We start from the raw sequence: 17,589 nt of genomic DNA on the forward strand, positions 1-17,589 counted from the left end.
GTAACGCCCACATTAAGAGGCGTGGTCAAGCAGCTGTGAACCGTAAAGGGGCGTGGTCAATTGACATGAAGCCGTTAAAAAACTTAAATAGAAAAGATACAATATGTTAGTTTGCTATCTACGGTTGTTCTGTCTGAAAATGGAAATAGTTACAGTTGCTACGTAAAATTATATCTAATACGAGAATATATCCTATAATGTATTTATTTTCTGTAACCGCTTTATGCTGATCAGGGCCTACCCTGAATCACTTGGCATAAGGCAGAAACACCCAGGGTGACAGTTCATCGCAATGCATCATAAACACAGTCACTCACACCCGTGGACAATTTCACACGCTCGCATCTGAAAAGTAAAAAACTCATTTAACACGTCTGTGGCATTGAACCCCCCCCCACACACATATAGTGCACAAGCACCCACACAGATAAGTGGGCAGCCATCCCCAGCACCCATGGAGCATCAGTTGGTTAGGTGTCTTGCTCATGGGCACATCAGCAACGGATGTTGAGGGATGAAACAGAACTGTTAATTCATCCCTTACTCCAGGTGACACAAATTAGTGGCCTGCGGTCCTAGTCCAGACCCAGACGCTGTGTTGTATCCGGACCTAGACCTGTAACTGACACTTCAGGGTAAAAATTGAGTGTTGCCAATCAGTTTAGCTGTTTTCATGTAGTTGTAGTTTCCAACCAGTATTCAACACATAAACACCCTACAGGTTCCTTGAAATTCTCAGTGCAGAATGAAGTGTCAGAGCTGCAATGTAATTGCAGTTTTTTTATGATGACAGCAGCAGGAAAAAAAAGAATACAGAAATAACGATGAGAAGGAAAAACAGTAATATTTAATCCCTATTTGTAAATCGAGTGTGAGTGTCTGTGCTTAACCCATCAGTGGTGATGAAGGCAAACACACTACTGAGATGTTGTTTACACACACTAGTGGCAGTGAATGCACACAGCATCTGGCAGCAACTGCAACAGCACCCAGGGAGCAGTTGGTTGTTTGATGTCCTGTAACAGGTCTACCATTAGGTATTTGGAAGCAGCATTGGCAAGAGGTGACATAGCCAAACATCAGCGTCCTGTAAGAGCACTGAATAGACGAGGCTAGCCATTAGAGGCATAGGTAATTAATCTTTCACAACTGCCATTCTCTCAAGACTTAAGTAATAAGGATAAGAGTCTCAAATTATTATTGTTTTGTATTTGGATTAAATACAGATATCTCTTACATCAATCTCAGACAACTGTTTATAGCAGTACAATGATTCTGTTCAATTTATTTGAATATATCCTCTTGCTTTGGTCTAAGTAAAAAAGGAAACCAAGTCACATATGAAATGACAACTTAATCACTGTTTATTTCAATGTTTATTTACTATTCAGCATGATAAAATTATATAACCAGGTTCCACTATTCAGACACACTTTGGATCTATTCACACACACGAACGCCACTCAGGTTTTTGTTGATGATGCAGAGGATGGGAAGTAAGGTTTAGGCTAGCCACAGCAAACAAGCTCTTGAACATGTCCTGTGTTCTTTTTTTCTTGTCCAGATGTTTTAATCTTGGAAGACATCCTCTATTCTGTAATTTATGAATAAAATAAATAAATAAGCACATGAGATTAAGCACTATTCAAATATTATAAAACATAACCTTGAGTGAAAAGTTTATCTGAATTTGTCCAAAAAACCCACAAAACATGCTTCTCTGTTCTGGACCAATAGAAATGCCCCAAAATGACTTGGAATATGGTCTCTATACATTATCTTAAATTTGAAGAAAAATTGTTTGTTTGTTTGTTTGTTTTTTGTGACATTTATGTATTTTGAGAAGAGACCTTTACGATACACACCTCTGACTGTGAGCTTGGTGGCACACTCTGCCTTGCCAAGAAGGTTCTCTGCTACCACTTTGTATTCTCCATTGTCCTTGGGCCCCACCCTCAGGATAAGCATGGAGCAGACTCCGCAGGTGTTGGAGATGTAGTAGTTGGTGTTTGTGTTGAGATTGATGTTGTTATAGTACCAGGTGACATGGGGGGTGGGGTTTCCTTTTACGGCACAGCTCATGTAACACTCATAGCCGTTTGGAGCTGTATGGAGTTTCAGAGGTACTGTAAATTTTGGGGCTGACTTAAAGTCCAGGATCTTAGGCTCTGGCAGCTGTACTACAAATTTCTCTGTGGAAATTGATAAAAAAAATACTTTCAGCACTGTGATAGGATTATCATTATTGTTTAAAAGTAATTCAGCTTATCAGACCAGATATATCCTCCAAAATATGTGTACTCATTATCTATGCACTATCCATCTGATGCAAATTTGTAGATTAAAAGTCAGGATGAGAGACTTCCAAAATATGTGGAGTCACTCTTGTAGCAAACTGTGAATGCTGTAGGTTTAAAATGAACAGTTATCTAGCATGATATAAGCATACATTTGTGTTGTGTAAGGTACATTTACATATACTAAAATATCACCCACACCTTTCTTCTTAATGGTTCCCCATGCTGGAGATTCAGATGGTTCAGAGACTCCCATATCATTTTTAGCAAACACACGGAAGTAATACTCTCTCCCGTGCATGATATTAATTATAGTAAATTTGTGGTTGAAGAGGCGGTCTGCCACTGTCCTCCAGGTACGTTTGACTGAGTCCCGTTTCATCACCATGTAGTGGAGGTGGTCATCTCGCTTCTCATCAGGAGATGGAGTCCACACAAGACTCACTGTGCCCTCCACATTCTGCTCTAGTTGGACTGGACCTGGAGGTTTGGGTTCATCTGGAAAGTTTTTAAGCCATACAATTACTGGTTACACTGAGAATATCTCTTTGTCATAGAGAATACATACTTTGTGTACATCTCAGATAAAGCAGCCATAATAAGCACTTTCTGATGAGTTATTTATATGCATTATTTTTGAAAAGTGGTGTTTAAATACAATGTTAAGAAATAAAGATCAAATTAAAGTTGGCAAAAATGAAATAAGCCATTTATTCTCTTACATACCCCACAGGTCATTTGTTTAGTTATACAGAGATGATTTACTAATGCTTGCTTACTAACCTGTGATTCTAATTTCAATATTGAAGGTGTCCTGACCCACCATATTCTTCACAATAATTGTGTAGATGCCAGTATCAGTTCGTTCAGATGATGGAATCAGTAGCTGGGAACCTTTCTCAGAATTTGTAACTGTTACATGTTTGGCAACAGGCACACCATCCTTCAGCCAAGTGACATCTGGTAAAGGAGAAGCCTGTGGAAAACACGCTGTGCTTATTATATTGTTGATCATGTTGTCATCCTTTCAACAGCAACCAAACTACATGGAACAGTAATGAATAATTCTATTGTACTGGTCGTGTGTGTACAGGATGTGTTCTGTATAATTAACTGGGCTCTATGTCATGTTTAAATCTACTTAATATATGCTATTAATAACATGAAAAGTATTCATGGAAAAAATAAAAATGGTCGTGTTACATTCTGAACGTCTGGAATTAAATACAGAGTACCATTTGTAAAATGCAATACCTCAAAACGTATATTAACGCGCACAGTGTTTCCAGCCTTCACAACCATAAAACTTTTCAGCTTACGGTCAGTAAATTTTGGTTTCACTGCAAAGACAAACATTCACATATAAAGTGAAATTCCAGCTCTAGTGAATATGGCACACACCAAATGACCAAATATTCATAATTTTTTGTCCTACCAGGTGGAGGCATGGCAATGATGTACTTCTCAAATCCATGAGGAAGTCCCTCCCCTCCTTCATTGGTGGCAATCACTCTCACCCAGTACATGGCCAAAGATTTCAGACCCACTACAGTAAAGAACGTTTGAGTGACAGCGCTCGAATTACAGCGGTTCCACTCCAGCTGATCTGTGGGCCTGATTTCCACAAAGTACCCCTTTGCTTCATCTTCCACACCTTTCATTGCATTTGGTTTGGTCCAAGCCAGACACAGTGTTGTGTAACTGGAGCCAGTTACTTTGAGATCTTTGATCTTTCCAGGAGGCTCTGCAGTGACAAAAGTAGGATGATGACTTATCTAAAAAGCTTTATAAGAATATTTGTGAGAAATATTGAATTTACACAATTTGATCCTAACCACGATGGTTAGCCAAGGTAGATTTAATGGTTTAAGTTTGCTTCTATATGTTTGCAATCAAATTATGGGGTCAATATCCCTCCAGTATATTCTTAGAGTCTAATGGTGCTTTTCCACTGAATGGGATCAGCTCGACTCGGCTTGGCTCATTTGGCTCGCATTTAGCTGGTCATTTTTCCACTAGCGCAGCTTCCCGTGAAATGGATCCGATGACCTCAAAAACCCTGTATCTTACAAGAATCACTGGCTATGAAAACCACAACAACATTAGCTGTAAAGTTAGGTGCTTTAAACTTGTTGAGTATTTTGTTTTTATGGACTGAACATGGCTCCAAAAAGTGCTTGAACCTTTTCAGAACACATTGGGGTAATGTTATGAGCTGAATTTACCTTGACTTGAACAAGGTACCAAAGCCCCAAATGGTCCCCAAACACCAAGACACATTCTAGTTGTGTTTGTGATAACTGCTCCTAATCACTAGTGTGTGTGTTCACTGTTATGAAGTTCATATTTCATTGTACAGCTGTGCAATGATTAATTAAGCCTGTCTCTCGTTTCACATTATATTACTCATTGTAAGGATTTTAGCCATTCTGTTCTGATTTTCTCCTCTTTTAGACATGCCACCATACTTGTATTGCCCTTTGTAAGGTGTTCACCTGTATAAGGTCTGTTCTCGTAGTGTATGTCAAGAGTCACTGTGATTGTGCTTTATTTTGAGCTAGTTGTGTGTCGTCTCTATTACACCTATTACACCTTAGTCTCCTCTTGGTTCTGTAAGGTGTGACACAAAGTTACACAAGTAACTTTAGCCTATAACCCAAGTGCAAAACCAAAGAAGCAAACTTTGGAAACAGGCTGATTGACAACATGCAGTTAGATAGAAAACTGCATGGGATTTACTTATCAGTAAAGCACTAGATTACGAAGTTTGAAATGCATGATGTTAAAGTTCTTACTCTGAGGGTCTCTTGCAAACACACTGTCAGAGGGGGCACTTGGTTCTCCAGGACCACATGTATTGATCGCTATCACTCTGAACTCGTATTCTGCTCCCTCCATTACATCTTTCACTGAATACTTCTTCTCTAAAGACAGTATGGAAAGGTCAAGTGATTGGTTATACATGCAGCTGTGCACAAGAATATTATGCATAATGTAGGCAAAATGCACAAGGACCTCTGATTGGTTCATCTGGAGGATTTACTGGACTCCACAGATTGCTTCCCTTCTTGCGCTTCTCTACATTGTATCCTATAATACTGCCCCCTCCCATATTTGTGGGTTGGACCCATGTCAGATTAACACAGTCCTTGAAGGCACTGATGATTTTTGGGGAAGTAGGCTGACCCGGGAAGGCTGAAAGAAAAACAGAGCCAAGAGTTTAACATTGAATAGTAATTCACCACAGAGGGCTCAATTTTATGCAGAAAAGCAAGGTTTTTGTTTCAACTAATCAGGGACATGTACCTAATTAAATAAACAGGGTCGGGTGTGCTCTTGCTTGACTAGATTGAAAACCTGCGGCCCCATCACTGATAAGACTGAGCTCTCTCCTAATTTAATCTTTTCAGCTGCTTCATTACAACCAGGGCATGCAAAGAAGCTCCAGTTAATTAGGTTCCTTAAAATGAGATTCACTTCTCAATGCAGGGCAAACATTTAATAGAGTTTCATACTAAGTAACACTTAAGCCTCAATAGGTATATGAGTACAAACTCCATTTGCCGTGTCAGGTTAGTATTTATGACAGAGGTGTAAGAGCAAAAAAACATGTATCAAAACCTCACCCAATGTGCCAGCAGCAATATCATCAGTTTCTATCAAGTCACTTATGCCTTCTGAGTTTTTTGCCCTAATTCTGTAGCAGTACTTCCTTCCGCGGTCAATGTCCGTATCTCTGTACATGGGCTGGCCTGGAATGTCCCCAATTTTCATCCAGGTGTTGCGACCAATTTGCTGGCGCTCCAAGGTGTAATAAGTCACAGGACACCCACCATCATCTTTTGGTGGCCGCCATTTAAACTCAATAGCAGACAATGAACTTTCTACCACTTCAACAGGTCCTTGAGGTGGAGTTGGTTTGTCTGAAAAATAACAAATGTACAGTTTAAGAAGACAATTATATGTTTACATTTCTTACTTTTGGTGATTTAACTGTGTTTTACAAATCTAGTTCTCAACATACCAAGGACAATGAGTTTAGAAGATGCCTCAATGGTGGAAAATTCATTTTTGATTTTGATTTTTATTTCTCCAGTGTCTTTGCGCTGACATTTGGTGAGAAACAGCCGACTGTGAGTTGAGGAACTTTCTATCTTGACACAGGGCCCATAAATCAGTTCCTCTTCATCTTTGAACCACTGTACCTTTATTGGTTCTTTACCCGAGAACGGTAGCTTGAAAGTGGCATTTTCACCAGCTTTTATACTAATTGGTTCTGAAAATTTACCCAAAGCATCTGTGCTGATTATTGGTGGATCTAAGGAAAAACACATTAAAAATGGACTGAATTGAGCAATTTTGATCCGATGACTACCTGTTTTAATGTGATATTAATATTAAGGTCAGCAAGCAATATATATGATTATTTTAAAAACCTACACCAAAAAATGAACATTTTTACCTTCAATATGTAATGTTGCTTCTGATTTACGTCCATCGGCTTCAAATTTATAGATCCCAGAATTTTCCTCTTTACAGTTCTTGATTATCAGTTTATGATTGGCTCCTTCTTTTACAATAATAACCTCATCCTTAGATTCCAACTATGATTACAATCCAGAACATACAATGAAAATACAAACCATATTAAGGCATAGGCTAGAGATATTCTTGCTCTTAACTATATGTTTACTTAAACATGATGGCTGCCTCATGTATCCTATGTTAATTTAGTGCATATGTTGTGCATGTCCTCAGAAATTAACCCTACGCTTATACAGAGTGAAGTCACTCAATAGCATTTAACTGGCAAAAAGATTTGGAGATTTGAAGAAAGAGTCAGTGTTTTTATTGAGCAGCCTTTCATGCCATATACGAAGGTGCCGCTGTTGGCGCTTTTCAGCTGTGCTCGTAGAATTATCCAAAGGCTAATGTCCTCCAATGTCACCATGTTTATACGTCATTATATCACACTTTACATTATAGTCCGTGTATTTTGGTCAGCCCTTGAGTGGAAGTCTCCAGTAACAAGTAGCACATAGACAAGTATGTGATTCATGACCACGTTGGTTGTTTATACAAACAGCAGGTATATCTTTAGACTATATACTGTAGTGTAGACTGTACTTCTATTGTAGGTATGGATTACTAACCAAGTCAGTAAATATGTCCAGGGTAACTGGCACAGGGGGCCACTAGTCTCGCATTGCCATGAAAAGAAATTTGACTGACAATGACCAATGACAAATCTGCTGTTTTGCCATGACATGTAGAAGGAGGCAATTCACTTTGGACCAATACAGTACAAAGTGAGAAAACAGAGGTCTCATATTAAGAAAAGTACACTTTCTAACGCTACCAGTAATTTAGAAAATATCTCAGTAAAACCCAGGAACACTGTTAAAAACTAAGGAGTTTTTTGACTCTCAAATTTGACACCCACATATCCAACATATCCAGCTTCCTCCATTTGTGCAATACATATTACTAAACTTCAACACATACTATTACAGTTTTTCTCCAATGCATACACAAAAAAATAGAACTATACACACAATTTTGAAAACTTGAATATCATGCTAAATCACAGTTTTACAAATCTCTAAATACACACTGCATCATTTAGGAAACTTTGATCACCTGGAAATTAGATATTTGTTAGAGATAAGCATATACAAGCTGTGTGTAGTGTTTTAGTGAAAGGAATCAGTTTAGAGAGAACATTTGAGTGCTGTGATTCATTTTGCCAGATATTTGTGGCTTTTTGACAAAGTAATAAACTCTTTTGTGTTTAAAGTTTTGATAAATTGAGCCAAGTTTCTGGAAATGTGTTTAAATGTTTGGGAAAAACTGTAATAAAAGATGCCAAGAATCTGGTGCGTGATTTCATAACATCAAGGCTCAACTGCTGAAACATTCTTTTTTGTAGGGAACTCAGGCAAACAATAAATAAGCTTCAATTAGTTCAGCAAGAAGCAATGAGTGCTTACCAAAGCTAGAAAAATACGACCATATTACCCTGGTTCTCTCATCCCTGCACAGGTTACCTGTTAAATTCTGCATATTCTGGTGCATGAATTAATGGTTTGCCCCTGCAGTCCCTCAACAAATGTGTTAAACAACAAAGCTTTTTCTGATGAATCTCGCCAAATCTGCATTATCCCTCCTGTTTCTGTTCGACACTCAGATATACTCTCAAATTTACTCAAATATAGATGAAAAAACAACTTCTTCATGCAGGTTTTTGGTTAACCATCCAATACACTATCATTTTTAATTGTCGTTGTAGCTTATGTAATTATTATCACTGTTATTTACCCTGTCTTGTATGACTTTCATTATAGGTTTCTTGATTATTTTACTACTTTGCTGGTAACATCCACCCCTCTTTGTTTTTGTTCTCTCTCTCCCATGTCCTGAGCAGCTAAATGCTGGTGCAAGCCTGTTTGTTTATGAGTGTTGCTTCTAGCCTGCTTTACCTGCTGGGCTATTTCTCCTTTTTGCTATTACCCTATAAATCCCTTTGTTTTTCCTCTTCTTGTCTCTCACTCATGCACTAGGATGCCCTGTTCCTGCCCAGGGGCCCAAGATTTATTAATCCATCCCTGTATGTTAGCAGTGCCAATTTTACCAAGACAATACTTGTATTTATTATATTATATTCTTTACCTTTTTACCATTTTTGTACCACTCTCCAACACTATCCTTACTGCTGAGTTTACAGGACAGTTCTGCTGTTTCCCCAACATTGGCTGTAGTGTCTGACAGTCCACTGAGAAAGTGGATTCCAGGTTCTGGACAAACACAGGTAGGAAACATTGAAACACATTTATTAATATATTTATAATAAGTATAAATTCATAATCTTACACAGTGCAGTCAGTATTGTTTGGTTAACTAGTGCCTTGTATACATTCTTTATTTATTCTTTATTGTTAGTAATTTGTCTTTTAAATTAGATGACCTCAGTCTGAGCTTATACAAACATAAATGTTGAGTACATACCTACAGCAGCATCAGGGACCAAGGGCCCATCTCTTGTGTGCTTCTTTTGCTTAGCATCTCCAGTTCCATCTCCACCTTTTCCTGCTTCACCTTGTCCAAGTCCATTTTCTCCTAAACCATCTTTCCCAAACCCTTCTCCTTTCAAGCCATCCATTCCCCTTCCATCACTTCTTGATCCATCTTTGCCTGATAAATCTTTTCCTAAACCACACCTACCTGAACCATCACCTTCTCTATCCTTCCCCAAACCATCCTTTCCTGAACCAACACCTCCTGTTCCATCCCTTCCAACACCAGTCTTCCCAATTCCATCTCCTGCAAATCCATCTCTTAAACTGGATGCATCACTACCATCCTGTCCAGCTGCTCTGTCAGTAGCCTCATTTCTCTCCTGCAGGAGCCTGGCCTGTGTTTCAGCCAAAATACTGACATCACGTATACCCTTCTGGCTTTTTCCACTGGCATTTGGATCATCTAGGTACAAAGAATGTGCAGTGATTACAAAGATGAATACTGGAGATCACTGTTTTTAACTGTATTATGGTTAAATTGCTGTGAGAGAGTGAAAATATTTTAAAAACCCACCGTTAACCATCAGGGATGCTTTGCTCAACTTGATTCCAGCAATAGCAGTATAGATCCCCTTGTCCCCTGGTTTACAGTTCTTTACCACTAAGCTGTGATTGAGCATGTCCTCTGATACTGTGATGTCATACTTATCTCCATGCTCAACAGAGAAATCATTGGCACACCAGGTTATTTTTGCAACAGGACCAGATAAGACACATTGAAATGTGGCATCCTGTCCTTCAACAACCTTAGCGTCTTTCAACATACCATTAAATTCCACATCAGGAACTGAGAAAAAAAAATCAATGAAGTTGATCAGACTGATAATGGATATAGTTGAAAAGTTAGACAAAATTAAATCTAAGCATGTGACATATTAGCATTAGCATATTATTCAAATTGATTTCTTACTTTCCAGGCCAGTTGACAACATATTGACATCATCAACATCCACCTGATATAAGCCAGCATCCTCTGGTCCAACATTATTGATGCTGAAAGTATATTTATCTCCAACTTTCTTCATATCATGCTTAGAAGATTTTTCAGTACCATCACCGTAGCTGAGCATTTCACCATCCTGCCAAAGGGTCAAGAAATTAGATGCTGAAAACGGAAACCGATTTAGAATACTTACTGAGTCAGTATTTATATTGTGTGTTGTGAAGTCACTACTGAACATCACCTTGAATAGAAAAATGTTGCTGTTGGGATCCTTCAGCTTCATGTCAAGTCCAAATTCAGCTTTTCCACTTGTTGTTATTTCAATATGTTTCAGGTTTTCAACTTTTTCAGCAACCTGTGATGAAGGGTGATAAAATATGTGAGATACAATATGACAACTAAAATTATATAAATCAATGCACAAAACATATTCCCTTGGACAAAACAATTAGTTGCATTCCTCAATATTTTATTAAATATGCATTTCCTTACATAACATCCTGTCCTGTCCAAACATGCCAGAGACTGGACAAGACTGGCCATAACAATCAGCAATTTCATCACAGCTCAATCTAAGATTTTGGTTTTTGAAGCAGCAGATGAAATGCTGAAACGGGTGTTCCATTTGTGAAAATGTGAGTGGACAGAATCTCTCAAAAGACTGGCTCAATCCTCCTTAGACAGGACTGGCATTAAAACAACTGGATGCTCAAACAACTATTAGAAAAGAAATTAGTCTTGCAACTAATTGTCTGTACTGTAAGCTTATTATAATTGGCATACCATTATGAACTATGTAAAATCGACTTTGTGAGCCCAATTTTAAAGTTATTGATACCTTTGCCTGTTCATCATCTAACTCTTTCTTCATCTGGCTAAGTTTCTTCAGCATCCAACGGAAATTGGTGAATCCAAATTCACGACAAATACGCTCATAGTCTTTCTTCGGGGCACTCAATAACAACTCCAATAACTTTGGGTCAATCTCCCCCTCTGCCTTGGGCTTTTCTTTCCTCTTCTTCACAACTCTAAAAAATAATAATTGAATTCCACACTGGCTTTTCAACGTCTTCTTTAATATGTTTTTGGTATGGGATTTTCTTTGCATTCCTGTACAAATAATGGGTATGATACATTACACAGTTTTCTTCAGCATCTTTCTAAAGTCTTCAGGGTCATTTGGTTGTGCAGCTGAAAATATAATGCAAGATCAAACAAAAAGTAAACAAAACAAGTTAACTTTTGATTAAGAATCTTTAATCTAATCTTTAATAATGTCTAGTATGTCTCATATAAGCACTCTAGCTGAATAAGATTTACCTGTTTTTTTTTTCTTGAATCCAACTGAAAGAGAGAATGATAGCAGTAAGTTTGAAAAACATTATAAGATATATTTATTATTGCATTAAGTGAGTTATTTCTTACCCTCAATAACATTCAGTGTAACAGTAGACACAGCCCTTCCGAACTGATTTGTAGCGAAACATTTGTATGTGTCAGTATGGTCTACCGTTACATTTGGTATCTGTTATGAGTTAAAAGAGAGAAAGAAAAGAAAAGATCAAATGTATAGACTGACCAACACGCAGAGGCCTGTCAGTCTATATTATTGCAAACAGCACTTAATATTTTTCTCCCTAAATTTACTTTGGAAAAAATATTGTTCCATTAAACTGTATTTAGAATGCAGTTAGCTTGTGAGAAATTATGCATCTGAATTCAGTGCTACAAATTCAAATGTGCCAATATTACAAAGTCTGATGAGACAGATTTGCTTCCATAAACTTCAGGGCGAATAAAATTTGCCTGCCAATTTTACTGTGGTGACCCGTGAATTACGTCCCCCGACCAATAGTGCTGATGCTCTGGCTGTGTGACCTATGACCCATCTGTCTGAGCGATCAAAGTGTTAGAATCAGGTTTTTGAGAATTACTGATGAACGAGGGCCAGTCGAAGTGCCTGCTAACTTTAGCCGGATTAGCTCACTAAAATAACTTAAACATCAGTTTTTATTTGAGTTGTATGCTTGAATAATGGGTAGGTACCCAATATGGTGGGGTGGGGACAAAAAATGTTAAAAATGTGTAGAACTGTCCCTACTGAATTAATGCAATGGTGCTGAGCTACATCTAAGCAACTTTTAAAATTAATGGGTTAAAATTTAAAATTAATGGGTAAAATTAATCTTTTTTCACAGCTCCAGGGTACTGGGGCTGTGGGTTTGAGCCCTGCTCTGGGTGCCTGTCTGTTAGGAGTTTGGAGTGTTCTCCCTGTGACTGCGTGGGTTTCCTCCAGGTGCTCCGGTCTCCTCCCACAGTCTAAAAAGTTCCCCTTGTCACGAGACGTGGATTTTTCAAATTATTTGTCACTGATGTGCATGCAGGATCATAAAATGTTGGTGTATTATTTCTTTAACAATATTTTCAAGAATAAAAAAAATCTATGCTCATTGTATATGTTCATATCTGGAATAACGATTTACCTCTAAAATATGTTCTCCAGCCCTTGCATCATATCTTGTCTTATATTTTTCTGGATCAGAGGTATCTCCTTTGTTGCGTCCCCAAGAAATGCTGGGTACTGGCTCTCCTGTAACAGCTGCTTTAAAGAAGGCCGTTTTACCTGCGATCAGAAGAGATTTTTGTAGATTTGCTCTGGCAACTGGTGTTTTCCTTTGTTGTGGAGGAACCCATTAATCTAATGATTATCTTGTATGTAGTTAGCAGTTTTGTAATGCACTAGGCTGAATGAAATTTTCAGGTTTGCTCTCAGTAAAGTTTCTAAAGCTTGTGTGAGTGTGATACAAGGCTCATACTTCAGTTTTAAACTCAAAATGCTCTGACAATGTTTGAGTCAGTTGTGGGAGTGTTGGGAGCTGCATTTGAAAATCAAGACTGAACAAACACTTGAGTATGCTAAGCTTGCCATGTTGAATATTCATCATGTTTACTTGTTGAAAATTACCTGTATTATTAATCTTATAGTACTTCTTTCAAAATGAATGTTTATTACCAGATTGCGTACTTATTTTGTAATATTAATAAAATGGTTCATTATTTGAACCTGTTTTTAATATGTATGTTCATTAGGGTAAGCTCTGTGAATTAAGCAGCATGTTGATCTTTTTAAGTTTTCTTAGCCTACTATTTATTGCCCTTACATCCTCTATCATATCACATTTGTGCACACAACTGTTTGTTTGAAGGTACTGAAGGTCAATCTTGTTTGAAAGGTATACAACTATTACAGGGCATTAAATTGTCCTTTGTGTTAAAGTAATCAGGGTTTTTGCTATGCTGGATTTTCTATGATTTAATGTCATCAATAACTAATTGACTTTGTTGATGCAGTGTTTCAGTCTTATGATCTGTAAGCAAATTATCACGGCAGGTCTGGCTTGTGAATCAGGTTTAATCTCCCTGTGGAGCTTGTGGAGGAGACTGAGTTTTTATTATCCTGTGCTCCGTAAACAAATCATTAGAGCTGACTTTTTTTCCATTGTTGTGGAATAACTGATGATTAATTCAATCAAATTGATTCCAAAATCTTGTTGATATGAACAAGAGGGCATTTTTGTGCATGTCTGAGAAAAGTGTTTCACATTCCACATAAAATGACACATTATGAAATGCGTTTTCAAATAGTCTCCATGTTAAATCTAAGGTGTACATTTTCAGGAAAAATTGTCCTTGATTTAATTCATGAAATTTTGCCCATGAGTCTAACTCACCCTCAGGTATAAAAAGGTATGTAGAAATTGGACTCTGAAATATACCTGTTAATTGCATATCCAATGATATACAGCCGATGACTGAGAAAAAATTAGACTTTGTTTTGTCATGATGCTAGATATTTTCTATGACATGCCAACAACAAAAAAGTCAATTGAGTACCTTCCTGAATGGTCATGGCCATGGGTTTTCTTTTGAAATCTGGTGTGGTTTTTCCGGCTGGTAGATTCTCAACATACTGTGTGATCATAACCCCTGGAACTCTAGATCTTTTCTTGATTGCCACTGGTAATAATAAACATAGGGTGTATAAGAGAATGCATTTTTAAAATTGTAAAGGATTTGATTATCTACAAGCTGAACTATCCATACAAATTTCTTATTACAAAAACCACATACTAAAAATGTACATGAAATCAGTGTCATAGTTCACATTTTATCGTTTTGTGACTGTAGCTTCATTACACCACAAGAGAGCAGCACTTCACTGCAGGAACAGGAAGAGTGAGCCATAACTCATCAGTATACTATGCAGTCTCAATAAAAGCATATTTGAGAAGAACAGTTTATATTATTGGATTTATAATATATTTTTTAGCTGCTTGTAATTCTCTTTATTTTGAATAACCAGTTGATTAGCATCCATAGATGTGTATATAATCATTTAATGAAATTACCTGAATCAGATTATAAAATTATTAGTTTCCTACAAAAACAAACAAGCAAGAGTTTCTCCTACCTGAACCAGGAGGCAAGTCATCTTCAGCTGAAAGTGTGGCATGGGATACATGAATAGAAACAACAAAAATAAACCATAAAGAACTCATACACTTCACTGAAATGCAATGCATGGACATCAGACAGAAAGCAGGACAGTGTTATAATGAAGAGACAATATCATGAGCTTGTGAAACTGTGGATAAAATAATAAAAATATATTTCATTGCATTTAATATAATAGAAACATAAATATTAAGTCAAAGTAAAATAAAGATAGAATCTGGAGATTTAATAAAAACCTGGCTTGTATTTAGTATTTATGTATTTAGTATTTGTGCATTGTGTTCGTGGAGACTTTCATCCTATTTTCTTTCTGATAAAATAATAATGCCACATCTAATTCCTTCTGCATTTATAGGATTTATCAACCTGGATGTATTTTAGGGTCAGTTGCACTTTAACAATGTATAGTATAAAAAAAGAGCGATGGTAACTTAAGTAAAGAACAAAATTTATATTGCACATTTTAATAACACTAATACAGGTAGTCGTTAAAACTTGTTGATAAAAGCTAAATCCTAAGGTTGCTGTGGCTGTTTATGATCTGATCAGGAACCAGCCACCCTTAACATCTACGGTTACTCATTGAGCCCATCAAATGAGTACCCAAACCACATCACTGCATCACTAGCTCTTCAAGGGGTCATCAGGTAGGCACCTCCCCTCATCAGCGTTTCACTGAATTAAGCCCTCATTGAGCCCATCACATGAGTACCCAAACCACCCACTTCATCACTAACTCTTCAAGGGGTCATCAGGTAGGCACCTCCCCTCGTCAGCGTTTCACTGAATTAAGCCCACGACACCTCCAGAAGGCTCAACAGTGAAGTCTGGCATACTAGACCCACCCCCCTCCAAGCTAGCTTTGCAGTCCTACCTTACCCTTAAGTATCAACAATTGTAAATCCACACTGGCCTCCCTGGTGACTAAGGCTGTACCTAGCCCCACTGGCACTGTTAATGCATAAAACCTCTACAGTGCATTTCCCTAACTAGCCTGTGTTCTCCTTATCCACAACCACTGACTAGACTGTTCAGCTGTTTCTGATAACTCCTTCACAGCTGCCCCTGATGCCAAATTGCACAAGCAGGGATGTGGCAGACTTGGCTACAAATCCCATAACACCTATATCCACCGGTCTAACATGTGCCTGGCACCCATGTTCCCTCACCCTGCTAAAACCAGTAGCACCTGATTGTCTCCATGTATACCTCCCCTGCGACAAACTAACCTTACAAGCTGATAAAATATGCTTCAGTGTGCCAACCCCTGTACATAATCTACAACAAGGGTCTTCACCTACCCACTGTCCAAGATTTTGTGGAGTTGGAAGGACATCATAAGTTGCTCTAAGCAAAAACTTAATACATTGCCTCCATTACCCACAATTCTTGCCAAGTGATCTTCTGCTTCTCTAGATTCTCCCAGTGAAGTCACTGGCCTTGTTTTGCCTGTGATGCTGCTGTTGAGTACTGTGCCTCCTCTTCCTGATCATGAAAAAATCTAGTCATCATTTGCCTTCTCTCTGGTGATATGGCCTTACTAAACGCTTTCCACGAATCACCTGACCCAAGGCCCGCTCTTCAGCTTTGCACTTGGCCAATCACATCCTTTAGCTCTAATAAGTTCCTAGTTACTTGCACTGCCACTCATGGGTTCCACTTCCTTCCTGCTTTTGTGACTGGCGCTGCTGCTTTAACCACTGCATCCTTCGATCCTGACAAAATCATCTCGCCCCTCACCTTTGCACATTTCAATTTCCCAACTAAACTTGACAGTTTTTTAATACTGCCAAAATTGAAAGTTATTTGACAATCTGTGTTTAAATAATGGTAAACAAATACTGTATATGATGGTAAAAGTTTAAGCACCTTTGTATATTTTTGTGTTTTTCTGATATACTGATTATTTTCACTGATGAATGAGTAATGATACTTTTCTTTTCTTTTTTTCCCCTATCTCAGTTTCATATTTATAAATGTATAGATTTCATAGCTTTAAGGTTTTTATGTGGGGAAAAAAAACCAATATGATAAATGACTTACCCTCTCCCATCTGAACACTTGGTGTAGACATCTCCAAAATAGTTTGTTCTTTTATTTCACTACTCAGCAAGGTGTTTTGGCTCTGAAAACAATGTACAAAATAGATTCAGAGTTCCAAAAGGCACTTTGGTAAAAGTGAGCAGTGTTAGGCATACATTAAACAACCAGTTTAGTATTGTTCTTGTCTTAATACCATAGGCCATTTAATCAAGAATCTCTACCATCCAGCATTGCACAGTGACCAGCAGATTTTATTTGTGAGGAACTGTTTTCATCACGGTAGTGATCACAACATGGTTGTCCCATCTAAGATGATATTGTGCAAATATGAGTGTATGTTGTATAGCATTGCTGTGTTTTCAGTGTCACAGATAAGAATAATACACCAACTGAAAATATCAGGCCAAATGGGCCTGTGTTTGGAAAATAATGCTTGTGGCAGATGCTCTGATACATGGTGTCTGACCTCTAAACTGCCTGCAAATATCTGTGTGCAAATAGTGAGTTTATATGCCTCATACTTCTGAACTGCTGCATGCCCAGAAATGTATGTAAGTGCCATTATCTGAAAACCTGAACATTTCCTAGGAGGTTATTTATTTATTTATTAGATGTATTTTACCCATAATTCTAAGGAGAGGCTCTCTCCCATGCATGCATCCGGTACAAAACTAGTGCAGCACACCTAACAAAGAGCAAAATTAATTAATTAATT

General features: G+C 37.8%; 1 protein-coding gene across 1 annotated transcript; it reads right to left on the minus strand.

Annotated features, from left to right (window-relative positions):
* Positions 1-575: 575 nt before the first annotated feature.
* LOC136691473 (immunoglobulin-like and fibronectin type III domain-containing protein 1) lies at positions 576-16,905 on the minus strand. Its single transcript, XM_066664031.1, has 23 exons — positions 16,875-16,905; positions 14,788-14,814; positions 14,211-14,333; positions 12,800-12,939; positions 11,742-11,841; positions 11,456-11,507; positions 11,155-11,344; positions 10,558-10,671; positions 10,284-10,452; positions 9,888-10,160; positions 9,303-9,776; positions 8,967-9,091; positions 6,760-6,901; positions 6,322-6,615; positions 5,924-6,220; positions 5,313-5,492; positions 5,093-5,221; positions 3,733-4,041; positions 3,552-3,637; positions 3,081-3,273; positions 2,499-2,795; positions 1,866-2,192; positions 576-628 (listed from the first exon to the last, which is right to left on the minus strand). Exons 1-23 carry the CDS (start codon positions 16,903-16,905, stop codon positions 576-578), a joined length of 4,125 nt encoding a protein of 1,374 aa, XP_066520128.1.
* Positions 16,906-17,589: the final 684 nt, after the last annotated feature.

The sequence above is a fragment of the Hoplias malabaricus genome, chromosome 3 (assembly GCF_029633855.1).
Source record: "Hoplias malabaricus isolate fHopMal1 chromosome 3, fHopMal1.hap1, whole genome shotgun sequence".
Taxonomy (NCBI): Eukaryota; Metazoa; Chordata; class Actinopteri; order Characiformes; family Erythrinidae; genus Hoplias; species Hoplias malabaricus.